A 24,435-nucleotide genomic window follows, 5' to 3' on the forward strand; every position below is an offset into this window, starting at 1 on the left:
AATCAATACAAAATAGGAGAGAAATTCTCAATTAATACACGAAAGAAAAAAAAACACACAAGTGAAGAGATTTGAATCATTGATCTCGTAGTCAGATACAAGAGTTATGGCCAATCGGGATATCCCCATTAGTTGTGAAATGTCCATATAATTAACTCTTTATTTAATTGACAAAAAAGAAAAAAAAAGAAAAAGAAGAGCTATATCAATGAGAAGGAAATGAAAATTTTATGTGCACAAATTCAACTATAGAGCTAGACACACCTCTCTCATAAGAGATGGGATTCATTAAATGTGTGAGTCTAACCCAATGCAAGATAGTTGTGTCCAGTTCTGGGACTTTTTGATACAGATTGTAAGTGATGATCATAACTTATTTTAATTTGAGAGTTTGTGACAAACTGTTTAGTGTAACTTTTACTAATAACTTATTAGGCAAAAATACTTTAAATAAATTGAAAAAAAAAACTATTTATTTAAAAACTGTGAAATGAATACTTTTAACTTTTACTTTCTAATTATCAAATTTTAACTTTAAAAAAATTCTACCAAACAAGGCTATATGATTAGATTTTGCGCACGTAAAATAGCTGAAAGGAAATGCGGCTCTTGCCCCCACTTTGAGACCAAATCAAGTAGGGGGCAAATGGGAATTTTCACAGCAATGTTCTCTCGTCTTTCAATACATTCATTTTCCTGCTGAAAACAAAGATAAAAATGGTTAGGGCCATACTAGTCCATAAAGAAAGTATTCTCCCCAAAAGAAGAAATTTCAAGTGAAATGATCAATTTATCTTTTCCACATCTTCACCAGCTACATAACTGAAAATGCAAAAAGATCAAAAACTTCAACAACAAAAAGGAAAATAAATTTAAGACCATTAAAGGTTTGGATCTTTTCAATTAGCAGCTAAAATCTGGTAGCAGTAAATTTTTCCACAAAATGCTATACAGATTTGAGATGGCCAGACCTTACAAGATGCTACACACTACTGAGACATCATAGAACCAGTCTATACATACTATAGTGCCTAGTCGGGGAGGAGAGGCAATCTATCAACAACGTAGGGCGGACCAGTTGTTTCGCCATTGAGACTGAACAAGTCATCAAACTCCCTATCAGCATCAATACTCTCACTGGCGTCTTCGTCTTCATCATCCCTTGTAGTTTGATATGGAAGGATACGAAGTCGTGCGTCCGGCTCTGCTCCAACTCTCTCTGTTTGTAACTTGTACTTGTGAATGAGGTCCTTCTGAAGCAAAATAATGTTCGATGGCCTAGGGAGTAGCTCCACAGGTTCCCCTTTCGGAATCACTACTTGCTCGATGGCAATCCTGGCCTCCTGTAAGATGGGGAGAGCAAATCTTTATCAAGAAGTTCCAAGAAAAAAATGAGGTCAACCAAATATGGATAAAAAAGCTTAGCCAACAGAAATCACGTTAAAAGGACAAGTACACTCATAGTGTTGTGGAGTCTTGGTTAACATAACCAAAGAGACAGTGGAATTTGTAATATGCCCTGAGGGTAAAATTGTCTGTTCATAAACATGCAGATTCTCAAAAAAAAAAGAAGCTTTCTATGGAAAAGCAACTTATTTAGCTGTCCCAAACAGACTTTCGGCTTGTAGCCTTTTTAACAAAAAAGCAACTTATTTAAGAGTTTGGCCAAAGAGTAGGGGTGCGCATGGTCCGGATTTGATCGGATTGGGATAAAACCAAGACCAATCCATTATCTACGATTCCTGAACAATCGAAACCAATCCAATCTGTTTAAATCATGGAACTAATACGAACCAATCCGTTTAAACATGGATTGGATCGGTTTAGGACCACGGATTCACATAATTAAATAACAAAAAAAATATATATATATAATACTTTAATTTCATAAAAATATAAACATAGCGCTATATTCGTTCCATAATAACATGTTTTTCTATAATAGTGACATAATATTCTAGAATTTAAACAATCATAAGAAAACTGGTTTCACCATAAGTATTTAGACCATTACAAATTAAAACTAAAAACTAACAAACAAAAGTAATAAAAGAAGATATTGTGCCTGTTTGGTGCAGCTTAAAAACTACTTATTTCAGCTTTCAGTTTAATTTAAGTTATTTTGATGTGTTTGATTTAGCTTATAGCTTATAGCTTATAGCTTTTTGGAAGTCAGAAATCAGCTTATTCTTTGAGCGGGGCAGGAGATGCTTAATTTATAAATCAGAAATCAACTTATATTCATAGTTATAAGCTATAAGCTGTTTAGGCATAAGTTATAAGCACTTTCCCACAGCTCTACCAAACAGGGCTATTATACGGGATTTAGGTTTGAGTTTAGGTTTTATATAGAATAAGAGAATATACTATGGGAGAGGATGTATAATAAAAATATAGACTATTTGTATACGGTCCGGATCGGTTCCAATTCGGAACCGTGAGGTTCAATCCGGAACCAATCTGTGGACTACGGATTTTTAATTCTTCAATCTGGAACCGAACCACGGATTCAAAATATCAATCCAAACCTATCGGATTGGATTGGACTGGATCGGATTACGGATTTTACGGATTCCTTACTCAGCCCTACCAAAGAGGACCTTATACAATACCTCATAATTGGCAACCGAAATCTACTCTTGCTATTTTAACTAACTTGAGTTATATTATTTGTTAAATAAAATCTAGTTTCCTAATGCTGCTATGCACGTCCATTGCAGTCCTCTGACTACGCTACTACTACATTTTCTTAGACGCATTTAATGTAATTTAACTTCAAATATGTGTAAAATTTCTGAAAGCCTAAATTCATTTTACTGCAATCTAAACCCAAAGCATACCTTTAGGTTGGTATCCTGGGATTAGTTAAGGTGAACATATTCATTCTTTCATTAAGCCACATGCATGGTATCAATGTTTTGAGGCTCATGAGCCTGACTAGAGCCTTCAATTTTTAATGAACATAAAGCATGGCAATCTTTTTTCAGTTCAGATGGAAGTGACACATGGAAATGTGGGTAGTATAGGCAGGAACAGTGTCGCCTCCTAGAATTTTGGTCAAGGTAGACATTTAAAAAGCTTGAATTAGAATTTATATAAAAGAAGTCACACTTATCTATACCGATCAGCCACTTCCAATAATCTCTTAATTTAAACTTCTCAAATCACAAATAAAAAAATAATTTGATGGAGTTTGGAGGCAGTTTTTTTCAAATTTGCCTCGTTTGGGAAGCGCTCATTTTAGCCTAAAAGCCAAAAAGTCGCTAAAAAAGTCAAAAAACAAACAAACTATACCAAAAAAAAAAAATTCAAAGATTCCATTTTCTCTTTACTTTTTGCACGTTTTTTTGTAAAAAACTAAAAAGTCATCCCAAAATTACTAATTTTTTTTACCTCATATGTTAGCCAAAACGTTAAAAAATAACCAAAATAACCTACTCTCAAACGAGGCACAGTGCCATAATTCAACATAAGTTATATTTACTGAAGAGCTATCTTTCATGTATTAACTTTTTTACTTTTTTTAATTTGAGGATAGCATTTTTGGGTTTTTGAGTGCATGGACTAGACAGCCCACACCACCCCCAACTTTAAACCTATACCATACACTTCACTTTCTAAGCACTTTTTCTGGATCCGTGTGTTTCTGGATACATGTGTTTCTTATGAGGGTATTACATTCAAAATTATAAGAGCTTGCAAGTGGATTGTAAAGTGGGTGTGCAAAATTTGAGGTGGGTGAGTTGGATATTCAAGATTTGTGGAATGGGTATTCAAAATATGCTAACTTGGGTGTTCAAATTTTAAGGTGTAAACATAAAGAAAAACAAAGTCAGGGTATTGAACTATATTCAACTGAATACCCTGAAAAACATGTGGCACTGCCTCTGGGTAGGAATAGGCCCAAGTAAAAAGTTGGGTCAAGCTAAGCCAGTTTTCCATCCCCCTAATACAAAACAGCCCAATACAGAACGGCTAAATTAATGAAGTGCTTGAATTGAATCCAAGCCCAACACATAATTAACGTACTACACCAAACTGGGAAAATCTCCTTCAGTTTGGCACATGCAAACCTTTCAGTTAGCGAGTGTCAATAGCATGTAGCCATGCAGTGAGAAAGATGAAATAAAGAAGGCAAAAAAAAAACTCATTTTCACCTCCAAGGCTTCAATCTTCTGAGGCACATTTATCTTGTCATCTGACTCAAAATCCTTAAAACCATCTTCATGATCAGCTATTAATGCCCGTATGGCTTTCGTCAACTGCATCAATGAGCTTGTCTACAAAAAACATATTATGTAATGTAAATTGAAGAAGAGGAGGATGGAAAGGAAAATTTTCAATAAGAACTCATTAACAAGGGATATGCAAGGCTAAGTAAAAGTTATGGGAAGTTACCTTCGTAACATAAATCGGTATGCCATGGGATCTAGCGGCAGCTTGAATTCGAGGATTCTTCTTGAGCTTGGACTGCAAGGCAAGTAGTGCATGTGCTTCGCTGATGTTATCAGTAAGTTTAATCTCACCATCCATCTCTAATTGTTTAATCCCTTGTATCACACTTGTCTCCAGGATCTATAATACCTGCCCGCCATATAAGTTCCACGTGCAATAATTTCTAACTTTTAATACATTAGCTACTGCAAGTTCTGGCAAATATAATTACTCATCTTGATAAGTTAAGAAATGGGATCAAGGTTCAGAATAAAAACAATATTTCGAGGAAAAATGAAAGGAAGTTGAACACTGTTAATCTCAACTCCTAGTGGTCTTCCTTCAAACCATGTCGTAACAAGATCAGTTAATAATTAATAAAAAGTTAAAAACATGGAATACAATGAGAATCAAGGTGAAAAGGACCCCATAAATTTAATTTCTTGTTAAAATTAGAGTTCACATGAACTAGTGACAACCTAATAAGCTAAGCCCAAGAATACAATATTAAATTGTGCAAGTCATTGCAAGAAACTTCATCCATTCATGTCTAAGGAAGGAGAAATTTTTTTTGTTTAAAATTGCAATTGCATAGGAAATCCTGAAAAACACAAAATTAAAAATTTTGAGACAAGCATTTCAGCCTAGCTTCAGAAATAGAAAACAAAGTAAATAGTATATATAGTTAAAATTGAAGCTTGGGTAACCAGCTTGGGAAATGATAGAATATCACCCCCTATTTATAAATGAAGATTTAGGGTTTACAAGAAAGGCAATTACAAGATGATCCCTGAGTGCTATCCCTGAGTGCATAAAATGATTACAGACAGACCCTAGTGTACCTTTCGGCTAATATAATATGCTAACACTCCCCCTCAAGCTGGTGCGAAAATATCTCTCATGCCCAGCTTACCTAATATGTCATGAAATGGTTTATTCCCAATCTCCTTGGTGAGAATGTCAGCAAGTTGTTCACCAGACTGGACAAAGGGAGTACAAATGGTACCACTAGTGAGTTTCTCCTTAATGAAGTGGCGATCAATCTCAACATGTTTTGTCCTGTCATGTTGAACTGGATTGTGAGCGATGTTGATGGCGGCCTTATTATCACAGTATAACCGCATGGAGTCCGTCTGATCAATACCTAGATCACGCAACAATAATTTGATCCATAAAAGTTCACACACACCTTGTGCCATAGCTCTAAACTCAGCTTCTGCGCTTGACCTGACAACCACATTCTGTTTCTTACTCCTCCAAGTAACTAGGTTGCCGCCAACAAATGTGCAATACCCTGAAGTTGATCTCCTATCGGTTACTGACCCAGCCCAGTCAGCATCTGTATAGGCTTCTACACGAAGATGATCATACTTTGAAAAATACAGACCCTTTCCAGGAGCAGACTTCAAATACCTCAAGATTCTCATGACAGCCTCAAGGTGAATCTGATGAGGAGCATGCATAAACTGACTAACTATACTGACAGCAACAGCAATATCAGGACGAGAGTGAGATAGGTAAATGAGCTTACCTACTAATCGTTGATAGCTCCCCCCATCCACAACTTCTCCTCCTTCATCATCCCCTAATTTCTGATTGGGTTCCAGGGGGGTGGCACATGCCTTGCAGCCAAGCATCCCAGTTTCCTTCAACAGGTCAAGCACATATTTTCTCTGTGAGATAAATATCCCATTCTTAGAGCGAGCAACTTCAATTCCCAGAAAATACTTCAAGCTGCCCAAGTCTTTGATTTCAAACTCTTTAGCTAAATATTGCTTCAACAGAGGTATTTCCCCACTATCATTGCCTGTAAGAACTACGTCATCTACATAAACAATAAGTGCTGTAGTCTTACCGTGTGAGGAATGTTTCACAAACAATGTGTGATCTGCCTAACTTTGTTTGAAGCCATATTTAAACATAGCCTGAGTGAATCTCTCAAACCAAGCCCTTGGAGACTGTTTGAGACCATATAATGACTTCCGAAGTTTGCATACTTTGCCTTCTGTTTGATGGTCCTCAAAACCCGGAAGAATGTCCATATATACTTCTTCTTCGAGGTCACCATGGAGAAAAGCATTCTTGACATCAAACTGATAAAGCGGCCAATCTAGATTAGCTGCTAGAGAGAGAAGTACTCTGACTGAATTCATTTTAGCCACGGGTGCGAAGGTCTCCTGATAATCAATGCCATATGTCTGAGTAAACCCTTTTGCCACAAGTCTTGCCTTGTAACGCTCTGAAAAAAATGAAGTATTATTGATTGATTTATGTTGTTGATTCATATATTACAAATGGTGAGTAGCTCATTATATAAGAGAGGGTGAGTGTAGTAGGTGAGGAGTAGGTGAGGAGTAGGTGGTGGTAGGTGATGGTAAATTGGTGGTAGGTGATGGTAAATTCTAACAGCCCCCCGCAAACTCAAGGAGGATAGAAACTAACCAACTTGAGTTTGAAGAGAGGAACAAAACAAGAAAATACATAAAAATAAAAAAAGGATAGGAGACACTTTATGGTCGTGTCAGACCATTGGTGAAGACACGGAATGGTGGTGTCATAACGTTGTAGAGGACACTGGATGGCGGTGTCAGACCGATGTAGAAGACAGTTTATGGGGTCATGTCGGACCGTTGTAACAGACACTGTTGTGATAGTTGTTGTGACAGTTTACGGAGTCTTGCTGGACCCTTGTAGAAACTAACCGGAATCAATGTCGGGACAGTTTACAGAGTCTTGTCGGACCCATAAAGGAGCTAACCGGAATCAATGTCGGGACAGTTTACAGAGTCTTGTCGGACCCTTAAAAAGTTGCACCCTCAAAAGGTGTGCCCAATTTTGTCAAAAAGCGTGCCATCAAAAGGCGTGCCCATTTTATCAAAAGGTGTACCGGACATGATGGCGAGGCGCGTGACTTGGCTTGCGCGCCCAGGTTGTCGTCTAGCGCCGAGCGGCGCATGATACGCGTGGCTGCCTTGGCTATATAACCAAGACGAAGGCAGAGGCTGAGGCAGAGAAAAAACTGAGAGAAACCTCTGAAAAATCCTTCGTGTTGCTGAGAAAGAGAGTTCCTTGTGCTGAGAGAGATAGTCTGTAACACTTTGTTGCCCAGAAAATGGCCTCGTCTTCCCGTGGACTGCTCACCCTCTTTCCCGACCTCAACGAGTCAACAAGAGAGAGAACTGGAGCGGTGGCACTGGAACCTCAACCGAGTGCCCCGGAGTTTACTCCGCTGAACTTTCCGATGCGGTCTGTGGAGCAAAGAATGGCAGTGCAGTCGGATGTGGAAGCCAATCAGTATACATTAAAGTCATGTGTAGAAACCATGACTGCGGTTACAAACTTGTCGAACCGGCTGCAGAGTAGGGCAAATGAGGTGCAGCATTTAAATGCCCAACTGGCTCTGCTCCAACGCATGTATAAGGATGCGCGAGCAGAGATAAGTGTGCTGAAAGCAGAAAATAAGGAGCTGAAGCGGAAGGCCACCGTGATGTTCCGATTTGGAGGGCCTCCATATGCTGCAGTGGAGGAGCATGGAGTAGTGATCGTGCCCAGTGGAGTGGGAAACACGGAGGCAACACCGGCAAGGGCCGCTCAGGACGGAGGCAAGAAAAAGAGACCGGCGGCAGAGTAGAGAAGAAAAATCCCACTGTTCCGATTTGTGTTGGTTTTGTTTTGTTTGTGTTTTTGGTTGTTTTTTTTTTTTTTTTTTTTTTTGTGTTGTGTAAAATGGTGATCGGGGTGAACCCCGATATGAATAAAATGAGTTTGGTGTGCAGATCTTCCTGCGTCTTCTTTTTTTTTTTTTTTTTTTTGTATTTTAAAGAAAATAAATAAAGAAAGCAAATAAAATAAAAGAAAGAAAGTTGAGCAGTGCTGCCGAGAGGGAGAAATAAAGAGCCCCTTTTTTTTTTTTTTTTTTTTTGAATGAATAAAAAAAAAGAAAGATAAAATAAAATAAATAAAGGTAAAGTGGGGTGAGTGCATGTTAGCAGGCTCGTGGGTGATATAAAAAAAAAGAAAGAAAAGAAAGTGGAAGAGTGTGGGAATATATTGATGAGGAAAAGGGAAACCAACCCATGTGGGTGGAGGTGGTGTGTAAAACAGTTAATTAAAAGGAAGAGAGAGAGGGAGACAAGGCCCGAGAGAGAGAGAGAGATTGTGGGTTGGGAACAGTGATTAGATGGGATACCATAGCAATGTATGACTATGGGAATAAGTTGGAGAACAACCAGCACTATGGGCAGCCGACTCCACCAGTTTACAACATGGCAAGCATCCCAAAGGAACTTCCTCTGTTCCTTAGCCATGGATGCCAGGACGTGCTTTCTGAAGTCAAGGATGTCAAGACACTTCTAGCTACTCTCAAAGGTCATCGTGCCACTAAACTTGTGGTGCAGTACAGGAAGGACTATGCACACTCTGATTTTGTTTTTGGGGTGTTAATGCTAATAAACGTGTGTACGAGCCTCTCATGGCATGCTTCAAGCTCCACTGCAGTTCCATTTGCGGAGGTTCGCGAAGAAGACCAGAGGAGGCTAGGGTTTGAACTTGTCGTCATGCGGCGAGCTCGGAGAGGGTGACGATGTGGAGGAGGGGAGTGAGCTCCCTCGGCTGTACGAGGTCGTCGGTCTCCGACACCGTCTTCAGCAGCGGCGGCGTGGGATTCAAGCGGCGGCGAAGGAGTCGCCGGGGTTCCAGGGCAGCCCAGGAAAACCCACTGGACGGCGGGAAGGTGAAGGAGTCTCCGGGGCTCCGGATCTGAATTTGCCGGAAATGGAGTTCATCAAATGGAGGTCTGTGGGTAGTGGTTGTCGCCGGATTTGGAGAGCTTCCATCAACATGGAGAGAGAGAGAGGAATGCGTTGAGTGCAGTAGTGTTTTCCGAGAGAGAGAGAGAGCAGGTTGAGAGAGCTAAACCTCCCACCACAAATGATCAAGGTATGTGTTTGTGATATGTGTTGAAAAACTCCCGCGGGCAGCGAAGGCAAGGTTGCCGGCCGGCTGCCCGCCGGAAAGAAAGGAGGATAGGCCTAAATCTTATAGCTCTGATACCATGAAAAAAATGAAGTATTATTGATTGATTTATGTTGTTGATTCATATATTACAAATGGTGAGTAGCTCATTATATAGGAGAGGGTGAGTGTAGTAGGTGAGGAGTAGGTGAAGAGTAGGTGGTGGTAGGTGATGGTAAATTGGTGGTAGGTGATGGTAAATTCTAACACGCTCAATAGACCCATCTGCTTTGTGTTTCACAGTATATACCCATTTACATCCCACAGGTCGTTTGCCCGTAGGTAACTCAATCAATTCCCAAGTGCCATTCTTCCTAAGTGCTTTCATTTCCTCAATCATGGCTAGTTTCCATTCAGAGGTAGCAAGAGCATCCTGAAAATGGTTAGGAATGCTAACAGAGGAAATATTAGACACAAACGCTCTATATGAGGATGACAAATGAAAGTATGATACAAATTGTGAGATAGGATGTTGAGTACAAGATCTCACACCCTTCCTCTTGGCAATAGGAACATCAAGATCAATGGACTCGAGAGATTCAAAGTTACCTCGACTCTCATCAGAAGTAGGAGATGGCAGTGGGGTAGCAGAAACGGTCCCGTGTATCCAGTTAACTTGTTTTCTGTCTATGTCCCGGACATAAACATGCCCGTCCGTATTCTTGGTGACAGTGGGTTCTATAGTCCCAGTAGAAGAGGGGGGTGCAAGAACAACTGGTTCCACCATAGGAAGCACAGTAGTAGAGGGTGGTGCAAGAACAACTGGTTCCACCATAGGAGGCACAGGACTCACTTCACACCAAGGCTCCCCCGGAAATGAGGACGGTGACACCGGAGAGGACAAGAAATAGGACTGGGATTCAAAGAAAGTGACATCCATGGACACAAACCACTTACGAGAAGAAGGGTGGTAACATTTATACCCCTTTTGAGTAGGAGAGTAACCAAGGAAAACACACTTGAGGGAGCGAGGGTCCAACTTACCACGAGAGAGAGAGTGATTATGGACCAAACAGACACAACCAAATATTTTGGGAGGAATAGAAAACAAGGACGGAGAACCGAGAAGGACGTGAAGCGGAGCCTTTTTGTCCAAGACATGGGTAGGGAGACGATTAATAAGATGGGCAGCGGTGAGAACAGCGTCGCCCCAATAGGGCCGAGGCACATTCATAAAAAAACACATGCACCGAACCATGTCAAGAAGATGCCGATTCTTGCGTTCGGCCACCCCATTTTGTTGAGGGGTATTGGTGCAAGAGGTCTGATGGATAATGCCATGAGTAGAGAAATATTGTCCTAACCCAGAATTTATGTATTCTCCGCCATTATCAGAACGAAATATTTTGATAGTGGCCCCAAACTGAGTACAAATCATCTTATGAAAAATGCGAAACACAGAGAAAACCTCACTCTTATCTTTCATGAGATACACCCAAGTAGCACGAGAAAAATCATCAATAAATGTAACAAACCAGCGATGACCTTTCACAGACAGAACACGAGAGGGACCCCAAACATCAGAATGTATTAATGAAAAAGGAACGAAGCTTTTATTCAAACTGGGAGCAAAAGAAGCTCTATGTTGTTTTCCAAGTTGACAAGACTCACAAAGAAAGTCAGACACATGATGATTTGCGAAACTAGAAGGAAATAAATGCTTAAGTAAATGAAATGAGGGATGCCCAAGACGCCGATGCCACAACCATAAATCAGCGGGGGTAGTAGAAGACGTGGTGGAAGAATAAGCAAGTTTGTCCGGTTGATCTAGGAAGTAGAGACCATTTTCTGCACTACCACTGCCAATCGTCCTCCCCGTGACAAGGTCCTGAAAAAGACAATGATCAGGAAAAAACGTCACACTACAATTCAAATCTTGGGTAAGACCACTTAAGGATAACAGATTAACAGAAAACTTAAGAACATGGAGAACAGAAGATAGATGTATGGTAGGAGTGACTTGGACTAAACCTTTTCCAAAAATGGAAGAAACAGTACCATCGGCAATCCTAACTTTGTCCTGACCTGAAGAGGGCTTATAGACAGAGAAAAGATCAGAGGAGCCAGACATATGATCTGAGGCACCAGAATCAATAATCCAAGGCAAGGATGTATGACAAAGGAAAGCACAAGGAGAAGATGCTAAGTTACCTGAGTGGGCAAAGGACGAGGAAGCGGTACTGAGAGCAGTACAAGATCGGCGGTCCAACAATTGGCGCAAAGCATCCTCCAGCTCAGTATCAGAAGCTTGGGTAACAGAAGTAGAATTAGAATCAAGGGTATCAACGGCACTAGACTGATGAGCCCGGGAATAGGAACCACGTCCTCTAGATTGGCCTGACCGACCTCCTCGAGAACCAGACCGATCACCTCGACCCCCGGATGGAGTCCCATGAAGCTTCCAACACGTCTCACGAGTATGCCGTGGCTTCTTGCAATAATCACAGAATACAGACTCCTTAGTAGCAGACGGAGGAGGCAGACTGAGGCCATCTCGAGGAGTAGACAGTAATGCGGAACGGTCAGTAGAGACAGGGGACATCATAGCAGACCGGCGACTCTCCTCATTTTGTACATAGGCAAATGCCTCCTGAAGTGAAGGAAGAGTATCCATACTCAGAACTCGACCCCTAACTGGATCATACTCCACATTTAGGCCGGCCAAAAATTTAAAGACCCGTTCCCGTGAGATGAACTTTTTGTACCCGATAGAATCAGTAGGGCAAACGGGCTTATAGTCTTCCAGGTGGTCAAGGCGTTTCCAGCCGTTGGTGAGGAAAGTGAAGTACTGAAGAACAGTCTGCTCCCCCTGAAGTGAGCTCTCAATAGAGCGGCGCAACTCAAATGCCTGTGAAAAATTTCCTTTGCGGGAATAAGTAACAGCCACAGCCTCCCAAACGTCCTGGGCAGTCTCCATAAACAAGTAGCCCTCACCAAGTTCTGGAACCATCGAATGAATAAGCCAACTCATAATCAAAGAGTTGGTAATCTCCCATTGGTCATAACCTGAGTCAGTGGTACTAGGTGCCTGTATCCTGCCATCAACATACCCCATCTTCCCTCTGCTTTTCAAAAACAAAGTCAAACTTTGAGACCATGCTAGGTAGTTCTAACCATTAAATAGAGAGGTGGTGATTTTCAGACTAGGGTTGAGGTTCTCAGTCATGGTAGTAGGTAGAATGGGACTCTCACTCTTTGGTGTTTGAGAAGAAGGGGACACACTGGTGGAATCTGTCATGGATACAATACTACCGAACCCGCAACAAAACTAGTAGCAATCACAAACCCGGAAGGTGGTAGTGAGATAACAGGCACAATGACTACCATAAAGACATAACAAAATTAAGAAACCATTTTTTTTTTTTTTGGTTGTTTTTTTGTTTTTTTTGTTTTTTTTGTTTTTTTTGTTTTTGTTTATATATATATATTTATATAAAATATATATATCAGGTTATATTTATATATATATCAGGTTATATATATATATATATTTATAGATAAATATATATCAAGGTGTGAGATACCAGAGTGATGAAGACGACCGAGAGATGAGGACGACGAGGGCGATGACGGCTGGAGGAGATGACGGCTGGGGATGAGACGAAGACGAAGACGAGCTGAGGAGTCGAAGACGAAGCAGACGAGCTGAGGGACGAAGACGAAGCAGATGAAGACGAAGCAGACGAAGACGCAGACGAAGACGAAGACGAAGAGGACGGCTGGAGGAGATCAACCCAGCAGATGATCCAACTAGGTACGTTTTGAACCCTAACCCTAGATGTGTAGCTCTGATACCATGAAGCTTGGGTAACCAGCTTGGGGAATGATAGAATATCACCCCCTATTTATAAATGAAGATTTAGGGTTTACAAGAAAGGCAATTACAAGATGATCCCTGAGTGCTATCCCTGAGTGCATAAAATGATTACAGACAGACCCTAGTGTACCTTTCGGCTAATATAATATGCTAACAAAAATATTGAAAAATGACGATACGTTACCCCATAAACAAACAAGCAGATAGGTGCTTCGTCATCAAGAGAACTTTCTCCCATGATTTGAGGTATTTCACAAGTGATTTCATTATGGCTAGGACTCTCATCATTGATCTGTAGAATATCTTCAACTACACTTCCATTTTTTTTGTCCAAAGACTCATGAATGAAAGATTTTGCTTCTACAGTTTCATCTTCTGATCCCGGGTTTATCTTGCGAATTTCATAGTTTGGGTAGCGACCTTCATCAACATATCAGTAACAGCATGTCAAACAATGAGGCAACATGGAGTTGACACTTTTTTAAGACAATAAACAAAGAAAATGGAAAATTAGAAAATTAATTGCCAGGAAAATTTTCTTAAAGAAGGGAAAGCTACCTAAAAGAATAGCATCCACTGTTGCTTCTAAATTAGAATGAACTCGCAGCTCATTCTTGGAAATTATCTCTACACCACAACTAAATGTTGAGGGTCCTTTCCTTTCCAGCACTGTTTTCTGAACACGCCTCCGGCTTGCTTCTTCATCCCCTAGTGTCACACTCTGAGAAATGGATATATTAATGTGACTAGTCAGCATACCAATAAGCCACTCCTTCCTAGAAAATTTTCGTAATTGAAATAAAATAGTCATAAAAATACAGTCAGAAAGAGTGTTTGAACATAATTTCTGTATGATATTCATAATATGTGAGAGTAGGACACAAATGAGATATATATAGTAACTTCCATACTTCATAATAACCAAAGTGAACAACGGTAACATTAACACTAGAAAAGAACAGAAAACAATGAAATAGAACTGGAATAAACTACATTGATATACTCACAGTAAACACCAAACAAGTTGAAGCCAAACAAGTTGAAGTCTCAGTTTCTATTAGATTCTACATATTAAAGTGACACTTGATTACACATCAAAAAGCTCATGTTCTCTCACCTGTATTCCTCCAACAAGCATCTCCAATGAAGGATTCATTATTAAATTCTTGATTGTTACCCCATGAGCAGTGGCAACTAGCTGAATGCCACGTTGTGCAATCGTGCTTGCAGCCATTGCTTCAAGTTTTGTGCCAATTTCATCAATTACAATAACTTGTGGCATATGGTTTTCAACTGCTTCAATCAGTACCTAGACATAAATCCTTTAATCAAATGACAGAATATAACATAAATAAGATGGAGATATGATTCAGTATCAGAAATAATTAAGGAGCATAATAATCTTGAGGTTACGGGTTCAAGTCTTGGGAGCACCACTTTGTGCATTTTGCCAAATGTTAGGTGATCACATACTCTGAAAGAAAATCCTTGTTTGAACCTAAGTTTTTTGAACAGATGGTGGTTAGCCATGCCAGCATTCAAGGAATTGTATCCTCTGCACTTCTTTTTTTTCCGCAGTGGTTGGCTGACTTGACAAAGAATATTTTAAGCTAAAATTTTAGCTCATACCTTATGTTGCATATCAGAGCTAGGGACTTGCATCCGTCTAGCACTACCTATTCCAGCATGTGGTATGTCGCCATCACCCCCTATTTCATTTGAGGTATCAACAATCATCACACGTTTCTTGTAATCATTTGCGAGCATCCGAGCAATGTCCCTGAAAGACTGGGAAATTTAATGTCTTTGAATAGTCATAAAACTGCATATTTTTAAACACACCTAAAACTACCATATCATACGTAAGCCTCAGTTTTGTGACTGAAATTATTGAACTGTTTCTTTAACCTTTACCTAGGTTTTTGTTGAACATGCAAATCAAAGCTATGAAAATAGCTCCTACTCAAAACAATCAGTGAATAACAAGGTCTAAACAAAAAATATCTATATATCTTTTCCCAAAGGATAACCATTCCCTGGATGGAATTTCATAAGGTTTAACATTTTAAAATGTCAAAGTATAGTATATTTGGAACTTTATAGATGTTTAAGCAGCAACAGAAAGAAACATTGCAAAATTAGACCTCCTAATATACAAAAATAAGCAGGTTATTAATAAAAAAATACAAGAAAGTTTATAAGTTGGACTTACAGCATATGGACTGCAAAAAGATCTGAAAGCTAAATAGGTAAACTTATCCGCCTGTGATATGTTTCCATGTGAAAAGATCATATGGAGTTCACATTACAAGATATAACAACATAGTAAACTGACTATTCTGCAAAAACTTTCATATTCAGTCACCATATCTGCCTGAGATAGCAAGCATGTTCTATGTGGTTTATTTAGAACATTCTTGCCACACCATGTTTAAGAGTATTGTAGCATTACCAGCTCCCGCTCCATGCACAAAAATGATATGCTTTCTAGGAAAAATTGGCCTCAGCAAACAAAAATACAAACTTGCTTACTTTTGAGTTGTTTCATGTATTAGATATGTTTTAATATATATTTTAATTATGATAAGCCATAATAATAATGACTGCAGATCAGTATCCAATATTCAGAATAATAACCCCTTATGTAAATATACCCATGTAAACCACAGGGGGGGGGGGGAAAGGAAACTAAAAAGACAAAAAAATGGAAGGTGACAATAGCCCCCTGAAGAATATGTTGTCAAGAAGATAATGACCAAGAGATTATTTTTTTGGAACATGTTTAATGGCTGCAACTAGAAAAAAAATAAAAAGAAAAAAGAAGAAGAAACTTCTAAGCATATAGGAATGCCCAACCTGATAATTGTGGTTTTGCCTACTCCCGGAGGTCCAATAAGCAACAAAGAAGCCCCATCTTTCACCAAGTCTCGCAACAAATTCGCACTTCCTGATATAGCTCTACCAACACGACAAGTCAAACCAATAATAGCACCCTTGCGATTTCTAATGGCACTAATGCGGTGTAAGGTTCTGCTAATGCCTGCTCGATTATCAAAGGCAAAGTCACCAACCTGCAGCATGAGATGTCAGTAAGTAGCAACCGAAATCATAATTTCTCCCTTCAACCACCAATTTAATTCTAGCCTTATTTCTCCTTCACATGGAAAAAATAAAAAGGTATTGAAAATTTAGGACCTCGTAGACTATAAAAGTTTAGGGCAAGGGGAGCAATCGGTAGAGTACTGCCCCTTTTAAAGAGAAAAGCTCTAGGACCTCGTAGACTATAAAAGTTTAGGGCAAGGGGAGCAATCGGTAGAGTACTGCCCCTTTTAAAGAGAAAAGTTCTAAATCAACCATATGAAAGTTTGAGTTTGCCTTTCATTACTAGCAGTAACGAGTTGATGTATTCAGATGAACAGTTAAATGCTTCACACCAATATTGGAAAGAAATCTGTCTCAATCTTGGAGGAGCCATATGAATCCTTCTATCTGTATTCCACATCTTACATAAAGTTTACAGCCTTAAATAGGTGATCTTACAAGTGTAAAACCTGAACTAACACTAAAGCAATAAAACAAAAAGTAAAAGCTGTCTTGCACAATCATAACGTCTACCAATTTAAGTAAGAAAGAAAAAGATCTACTCAATACAGAACCACATGATTTGGGATTATCAAAAGATCATGAATTGAATTCAAAAGTGAGAGCAAGTTCTCAAGACAAGAATGCTAATGGTTTGCCATGTGATGTCAAAGCAATGTCTTGTCTGGACAAAGTAACTTTATTTAGGTTGCACCAATAGCTTGACACTGATCCTGATGATTTTCATTGTGCTTGTTTTAAGTTTTCTTGAGTAAGGCTTTTCCATCACTCTATGTTCAACTAGCATACTTAACTTGTACAGCCACTGGTAAAATCCCAAAACCAATTTGCATATGAATGCAATTTCAAAATCCTAAAATAAATTTCCAATCTAATAAATGTTGCTCCGAACTGATCTTAGGCCAAATAGATATTGCAGTGTCCGTAGTGAATTTCGATCACATCTGGACATTAAAAAATTCCATCTAGAATCTCATTTGGTCATAGCCATTGGTCTCAAGTCTCAACCCAGTATCTAAAATTACTTAAAATACAACAAAAATTATTAAGAATCATTGAAAAACAAAAATACAAAATACCCAGATACCAATAAACCTCAAAGTTAAAAAAATAAAAATAAAAATTCAAACGCAATTTCTCAAACAGTTGGTGGGCAAGAATTAAACTCACCGCTGAAGTGGCATGTTCAAGATCATCCACCGTGATGGCATTATTCGATAAAACAAAGTCTCCAGATGGAAACCGAGCCAAGGGCTTTCGACCCAAATCCAAAACCACTTCAATCAACTGGTGGAGCTCCGGGTGATCGCCGATTCTCCGCCACATCTCTTCCGGCAACAAACCCAGAAGGCGTTCCAACTCATCGTCCAAATCGTCATCGGCAGAGAAAGAGAGCGATGAATTGGAACAAGAAGGACCCAGAAACGAACCCGTATACCCAGAAATTGTCTTGGTGAGATGATTAGCTAGGAAAGGTGAGAAGTGATGGGGTTTGTGTGGGAAATTGGGTTTGAATTTGGAGAGTAAAAGGGTTTTGCGATGGAGTTGAGGGTTTTGGAGAGGACAGATACGGAGAGTGGGAGAACAGAGCATTTGTTCTCTTGGCGGGAAAATTAGCTCCGCCTCTCCAATACTCTCCCTTTGTTGAGGAGAAATCACAACCACCAGGGTTCTTGAGTGGTGGATTTTATCCACTTTATGAGCCTTTTTTTTTTTTAATTTTTAATTTTATATGTTTTTATATATTTCAGTAATTATATGTTAACCCAAAAATTTTACATAATATTTAGGGAAAATTATAAATAAATAAATAAATAAAAACAAAACAAAACAAGGTTTGAGATGAATTTTGTGTTTGGTAATTATATTTGAATAGTAGAATTCATATGGCATAAATTGGTTCAACCATAACCTAGGTGGGCTAGTTCGACCCAATAGCTCAACTACCCAATAGCTCAACTACCCGTGTACCCGTGTACCTACCCAATAGCTCAACTAGTTGGTCGTGAGAGAAGGTACACGGGTCCATTAAGCAAGGCTTGAGTTTAAGGTTTTGGCTTGGCCAATGAAACGAAAAAGCTCACTAAGCTTAGTCTGCAATCGGACTTGGACACTATTTTCACAAGTGAGTCGGATTTGATGTCAAGATATCTTTAATAAATCAAATTTTTACTCTTTCCAAATTGCGATGGCCTTTCCTTTTTTACAATGTCCTTCGTTCTTTTATCCCTAGACATCAATCGAATATGATAAAGGAGTTTTGTCGAGGTAGGGCTAGGTCGGACTGATCCAGGGGTTCCACACGTCGTGTAACACCCGCCTCATTACTTAGCCGTTAATTCTATGGTTTACTTTAATTACGTGTTTATATATGCATTCTACGTTTATCTATGTGCTACTTGTGTACCATATGCCATTTGCACTATGTTTTGCCTGACAAATTCATTAATTTATGAAAAAGACATGCCTGATTCGTTAAAGTGTAAGGTTACAAATTAAATGATGAACTAGGTGGGTAGAGCCTAATTCACTTTAATCAGACAAAGTAGGGTTCAGCTAACTTAGGTAACAGTAAGAAATAATTTAATTGACGTGATTTTAATTTAATTAATCCAAGTTAAATAAATTAGATAATTAATATATATGTTGAACTCAAATAGGAGAAAGAGAGAGAGAGAATTCTAGAGTTTTAGAGAAGAATGAGAAGAAGAAGAAAAGAGTAGCAAGAGGGTTAGAGTCAATCTTCCACAATTCCATAAACTAAGGTAAGAATTCTTGTCTCAATCTTGGGAATTAACATATAACCTTGGGAATTAACATACGAGATGGGAGAATTTGCATTGGTTTAGGAATTGGAGCAGTGTAGGTTATGTCAAGAACCCTAAATTCAAGATTTCATGTTCACATATGGCATACATAGCATCAATCATGTTCAATTCCTTTCTTTTGCTTGATCTTTGGTAGTTAGAGGAAGGAATTTTTGGATTTGAGTTGGGAAAGTTATACTCAAAGTTTTGATCTTTTCTTGAGTTGTTTGAACTTATGATGTTAGTTTGAACTTAGAATTTACTCTTTCATCATGTTTTTGTAAGTTTTAAGACTAGGTTTGTTCAAATTTAGGTTTGATTTTTGGAGGATTGAAGCTCAAAAACAAAGCAAAATTTCGGTCCTGGAACACCCAGAACCGCACGTGCGGCATTGGAAACCACACGTGCAAGAGGCAAGGTCGCACATACGGCGGGGAGGCCCGCACGTGGGGAAAACAGAGGGAAAGGCACCTTGCATTCTGAAATAAAACCACCTGCTGGGGCACGTACGATGAGAGTCTCACACGTACGGCCAAGGCACTCCATACATGCGGCAGTTTGGCTGGCTCAATTTCATTTTTCTGCTTCATTTGTCCCTCTTCTGGGCCTCCGTTAGCATGGTTTTCATATATAGTTGACATTATTTTGCATTACACGACCATTTAAAAAGCGTAAGGGACAATTAGAGCAACCAATTAAGTGTGCTATGCTTGTATCTGTCTGTGTAAGTCAAACATCACGTCCCAGTCACGTAATTCGTGGAGCCAACTGTGAGTAACACTGTTGTAAAGATATGTTTAACTTAGTATCTCTTTCCTGCTTTATATTATGCTCTGTTCTGACATGTTTTTTCTTATGTTTAGGAATGATGATCCTATTTTTCTTACACTGTATATCATGGCATCCTTAGCACCTATTTACATGATTACAGAGATCTCTGTCAGTTCCAATTCCTGGAACTCCTGTTTACTATAGCGATGGCCATCATATTAGATTATCGGTCTTTATGACCGCCTGTTCAGTCTTCTAGACCGTCTGTATTAGTTGCTTTGAGATATACCACGTATAACTTTTATGCTTTCTGTATGAGAAAAGAATCTGTTCAGTATGTGATTTGCCTTACATTATGATCATCATTCATAACCCCTTTATACAGGTGTTATTCACTAGGCTCTAACTCACGTTTTGTTATATATTATGTAGGTGATCCAGTTCAGGAGGAGACGTAGTGGTGACGACCTTACCTCAGTTTTGTTAAGCTACCTATTGTGCCTCACCGCGAGGTTCCCATCTATCAAGGTTTTGCGGGTGGCTGGTGATCACCCTTTTGGGTAGTTGCTCTTATGTTATGCACAGTTGCACTTTGTTTACACGTACCTCTCTCTTTTGGTTCTATTTTGACAAACTTGTGATACCTTGATGTATATATATATATATATAAATATATAGTAATACCTTTTGTCTCATGTACGTTCACAGCTCGTTGGGCGTTTTACTTTCTTATGTAGTAGCTTCCGCTAGCCCCCGTTCGTTTACTTTGTTCAGTTAAGCCTTTGGTAATCGCAGATTACTGGCCTATTACGACACTAAACCGATAGGGGCGGGTTTGGGTCGTGACAGAGTGGTATCAGAGCACGAGTTATACCGCACACACACGTCCAACTGAGCTATATGATGTCCTAGAAAAGAAATTAGGGCATTTTATTTGCATGTATGAGTGTGTGTGGGTTCTTTATGTGCTTATGTGGTAACAATGCAAGTGCGAACTCTATGTATCCAATGTTTATTATCACTCTGTTTACATATAGACTAATGAAAGAGATAAGACCTACAGAGACATCTGAGTCTTCTGATGTAAGAATGGATCGGTTAGAGCGAATGGTAGAGTTATTGACAGAAGTGTTACGACAACAACTGAGACAGCCATTTCCACCTTCTCTTCCGCCACCCAACAATAGTGACATTATTACCCTAACACAGAAGTTTAACAAATTGAAACCGCCTACTTTTCCGGGAGGTCTTGAACCGTTGAAAGCTGAAGCCTAGATACTAGAGATTGAAAAATTATTCGAAGTATTCCCATGTACTAAAAAGCAAAAGGTGTTGTTGGCCACTTTCACGTTGCAAGAGAAAGTGAGAATGTGGTGGATGCTTGTTCGTAATTAGCCAACTACCATGACTTGGGCACAGTTTAAAGAGCCATTTTAAGAAAAGTATTTTTCGCAATGTGTAAGGGGTCGTAAAGTAACGGAATTTGAACAATTGAAGCATGACACTATGTTAGTGGCGGAGTATGAAGCCAAATTTACTTAGCTTGCGCGATATGCGCCACATATGGCAGATACCAATTACAAAAAAGTTAGAAAGTTTGAAGGCAGATTGGATGTTGAGGTCCTTGATTGAATTAACGTACTCAAGTTAGAAAAATATGTTGATGTCTTGGATAGGGCCATTATGGCTTAGGCGAATGTTGTTGCACTAAGACAAGCAAATGCATCGATGATTGAATGGAATGGTAAGAGATTAGGATCCAATTTCAAGAAAGGTCAAAACAACTTCAACACTCTTCCACGGGATCATCTATTAGCTCAAGTCAAGGGAATGATACACCCATCTGCCCGAAGTGTGGGAAAAGACATAAGGGAGTTTGTCGTAGAATTTTTGGCACATGTTTTTTGTGTGGAAAAACAGGCCATATGATCAAGGATTATCCGTTAGTGTCCTAAAGCATAAGCCAGCCTAAGGCAAGCTCAACTGCATCAGTATCAACACCAAGGGGCAACGTCGAAAGCAGCTATGAGAAAGAAAACTCTAAAGCAAGGAAGGGTTTTTGCATTGGTACCGGGTGATGTGCAGACTAGAGAGACAGTTGTGTCAGGTATCCTATCTGTTCTCAAGATGTGTATGTTTTGATTGACTCGGGTTCTACACATTTCTTTGTGTCTTATGCTTTTGCTCCAAAATTAGTTAGACCCATGGAACCAATGAACTATCTATTAGTTATAAACTCTCCGGCAGGAGGAGCTATGACTTGTGCATCTATGTATCCTGCATGTGAGATCACTATTGGAGGCATGAATTTGTTTGTGGATTTGTTGCCTTTAGATATTGCATACTTTGACGTTATCTTGGGGATGGACTGGTTAGCAAAATATTGTGCTACTATTAACTACCTGACTAAACAGGTTATGTTTCACTTACCTGAAGCGCCTGAATTTACATTTAACGGGAATGGTGTCATATCTCCCCCATATTTGATTTCCTCCATGAAAGCAAATAGATTGACTAATAAGGGTTGTCGAGGATTTTTATGTTCTGTACAAATGGCACTAACTACTGTTAAATCTAATGTAGATGGCATTCCTATAGTAAAAGAGTTCCCAGATGGGTTTCCAGTTGATTTGCCAGGAAATTTGGTTGACCAAGAAATTGAATTTACTATTGAGATAGTACCGGGTACACTGTCAATTTCCAAAACATACCGAATGTCGACCGCTGAACTAAAAGAGATGAAAATTCAATTACAAGAGTTGCTAGAGAAGAAATTTATCAAGCCTAGTATGTCTCCGTGGGGTGCTCTAGTTTTATTTGTCAAAAAGAATGATGGAATCCTAAGGCTTTGCATTGATTATTGGGAGTTAAATAAGGTGACAATAAAGAATAAGTACCTGTTGCCACGCATTGATGATCTGTTTGACCAATTACAAGGGGCACAGGTATTTTTTAAAATTGACTTACGATCTGGGTATCACCAGCTAAAAGTTAAAGCTGAAGATGTGGAGAATACTGCTTTTCAAACAAGATATGGTCATTATGAATTCCTTATTATGCCTTTTGGGGTTACTAATGCACCAACTGCTTTTATGGATTTAATTAAGTCGTTCCTTGATGAGTTCATTGTTATTTTTATTGAGTTCATTGTTATTTTTATCGATGACATTCTAATTTATTCCAAAAGTAAAGAGGAGCATGAACATCACTTGAGACTTGCTCTTCAAACATTGAGAGAGAAGAAATTGTATGCAAAATTGTTGAAATGTGAATTTTGGCTGGATAATGTGATGTTTCTGGGACATATGATAACGAAAGATGGCATTTCTGTTGATCCACAAAAGATAGAAACCGTTGTGAATTGGCCTAGAGTAACAAATGTCATAGAGGTCCGCAGTTTCTTGGGTTTAGCGGGGTATTACCGTATATTTGTGAAAGACTTCTAAAAAATCGCCTTGCCACTTACTCAGTTGACCCAAAAGGGAGTACTATTTGAATGGACTGAACAGAGAGAGGTAGCTTTTCAAGAATTGAAGACAAGACTTATGACAGCACCGATTCTCACTTTACCCTCCAGCATGGATGGCTTTACCATTTACAGTGATGCCTCTTATAAAGGCTTGGGGTGCGTGTTAATGCAAAATGGAAAGGTAATTGCCTATGCTTTTTCGTCAGTTATGACCACACGAAAAGAGTTATCCAACTCATGACTTGGAACTAGCTGCAGTAGTTTTTGCCTTAAAAATTTGGCGCCACTATCTGCATGGGGCAACATGTGAAGTGTACATAGATCACAAAAGTCTTAAATGCTTCTTTACTCAGAAAGAACTAAACATGAGACAGCAGAGATAGTTAGAGTTAATTAAAGATTATGATCTGTAAATTTTGTACCATCCTAGAAAAGCTAACAGAGTGGCCGATGCCCTCAGTTGGAAATCCCTTGGAAACTTAGCTTGTTTACTCACTAGACAGAAGATATTACTACATGAGCTTGCAATCCTTAAAGAGATCAAAGAAAAGAAATTGCAAGATGAGTTCCTAAAGAAAATAGTAGATGAACAAGATTCCAAACCTAGACCAGGTTTCAGTGTTGAGAATGATATACTCAAATTTTAGGGAAGGTTGTGTGAACCAAATGATAGTGCTTTGAAAAGACAGATTTTGCAAGAAGCCCATAGTTCAAGGTTCTCCATTCACCTGGGAAATACAAAAATGTACCAAGACTTAAAAACACATTTCTGGTGGCCTAGAATGAAAAGAGAAATCGCGAAATTTGTGTCCAGATGTTTGCAATGTCAGCAAGTTAAGGCAGAATATCAACGACCCACAGGATTACTTCAGCCATTACTGTGACAACCCTCGTCACTGTTTACCGATTAATCACTGATTACTGCTAAACTGAGACTGATTGTGATTAATAACTGAAGTAATTGAATTGATTGAAATACTGAACTAACTGACTGAAATCCGAAACTGATTGATTGACTGTAT

At 39.1% G+C, this 24,435-nt stretch overlaps 1 protein-coding gene across 1 annotated transcript; it reads right to left on the reverse strand.

The window, feature by feature from the left end:
• Positions 1-770: 770 nt before the first annotated feature.
• LOC114315633 (P-loop containing nucleoside triphosphate hydrolases superfamily protein) lies at positions 771-18,100 on the reverse strand. The gene is made up of 9 exons (XM_082879780.1): positions 17,537-18,100; positions 16,121-16,335; positions 14,894-15,044; positions 14,382-14,573; positions 13,823-13,985; positions 13,449-13,684; positions 4,399-4,575; positions 4,158-4,280; positions 771-1,343 (listed from the first exon to the last, which is right to left on the reverse strand). The coding sequence occupies exons 1-9, from the start codon at positions 17,957-17,959 to the stop codon at positions 1,032-1,034; spliced, it is 1,992 nt and encodes a 663-aa protein (XP_082735906.1). The 5' UTR covers positions 17,960-18,100; the 3' UTR covers positions 771-1,031.
• Between the last annotated feature and the right edge of the window lie 6,335 nt (positions 18,101-24,435).

The sequence above is a fragment of the Camellia sinensis genome, chromosome 7 (assembly GCF_055761805.1).
Source record: "Camellia sinensis isolate YWXY chromosome 7, ASM5576180v1, whole genome shotgun sequence".
Classification (NCBI taxonomy): Eukaryota; Viridiplantae; Streptophyta; class Magnoliopsida; order Ericales; family Theaceae; genus Camellia; species Camellia sinensis.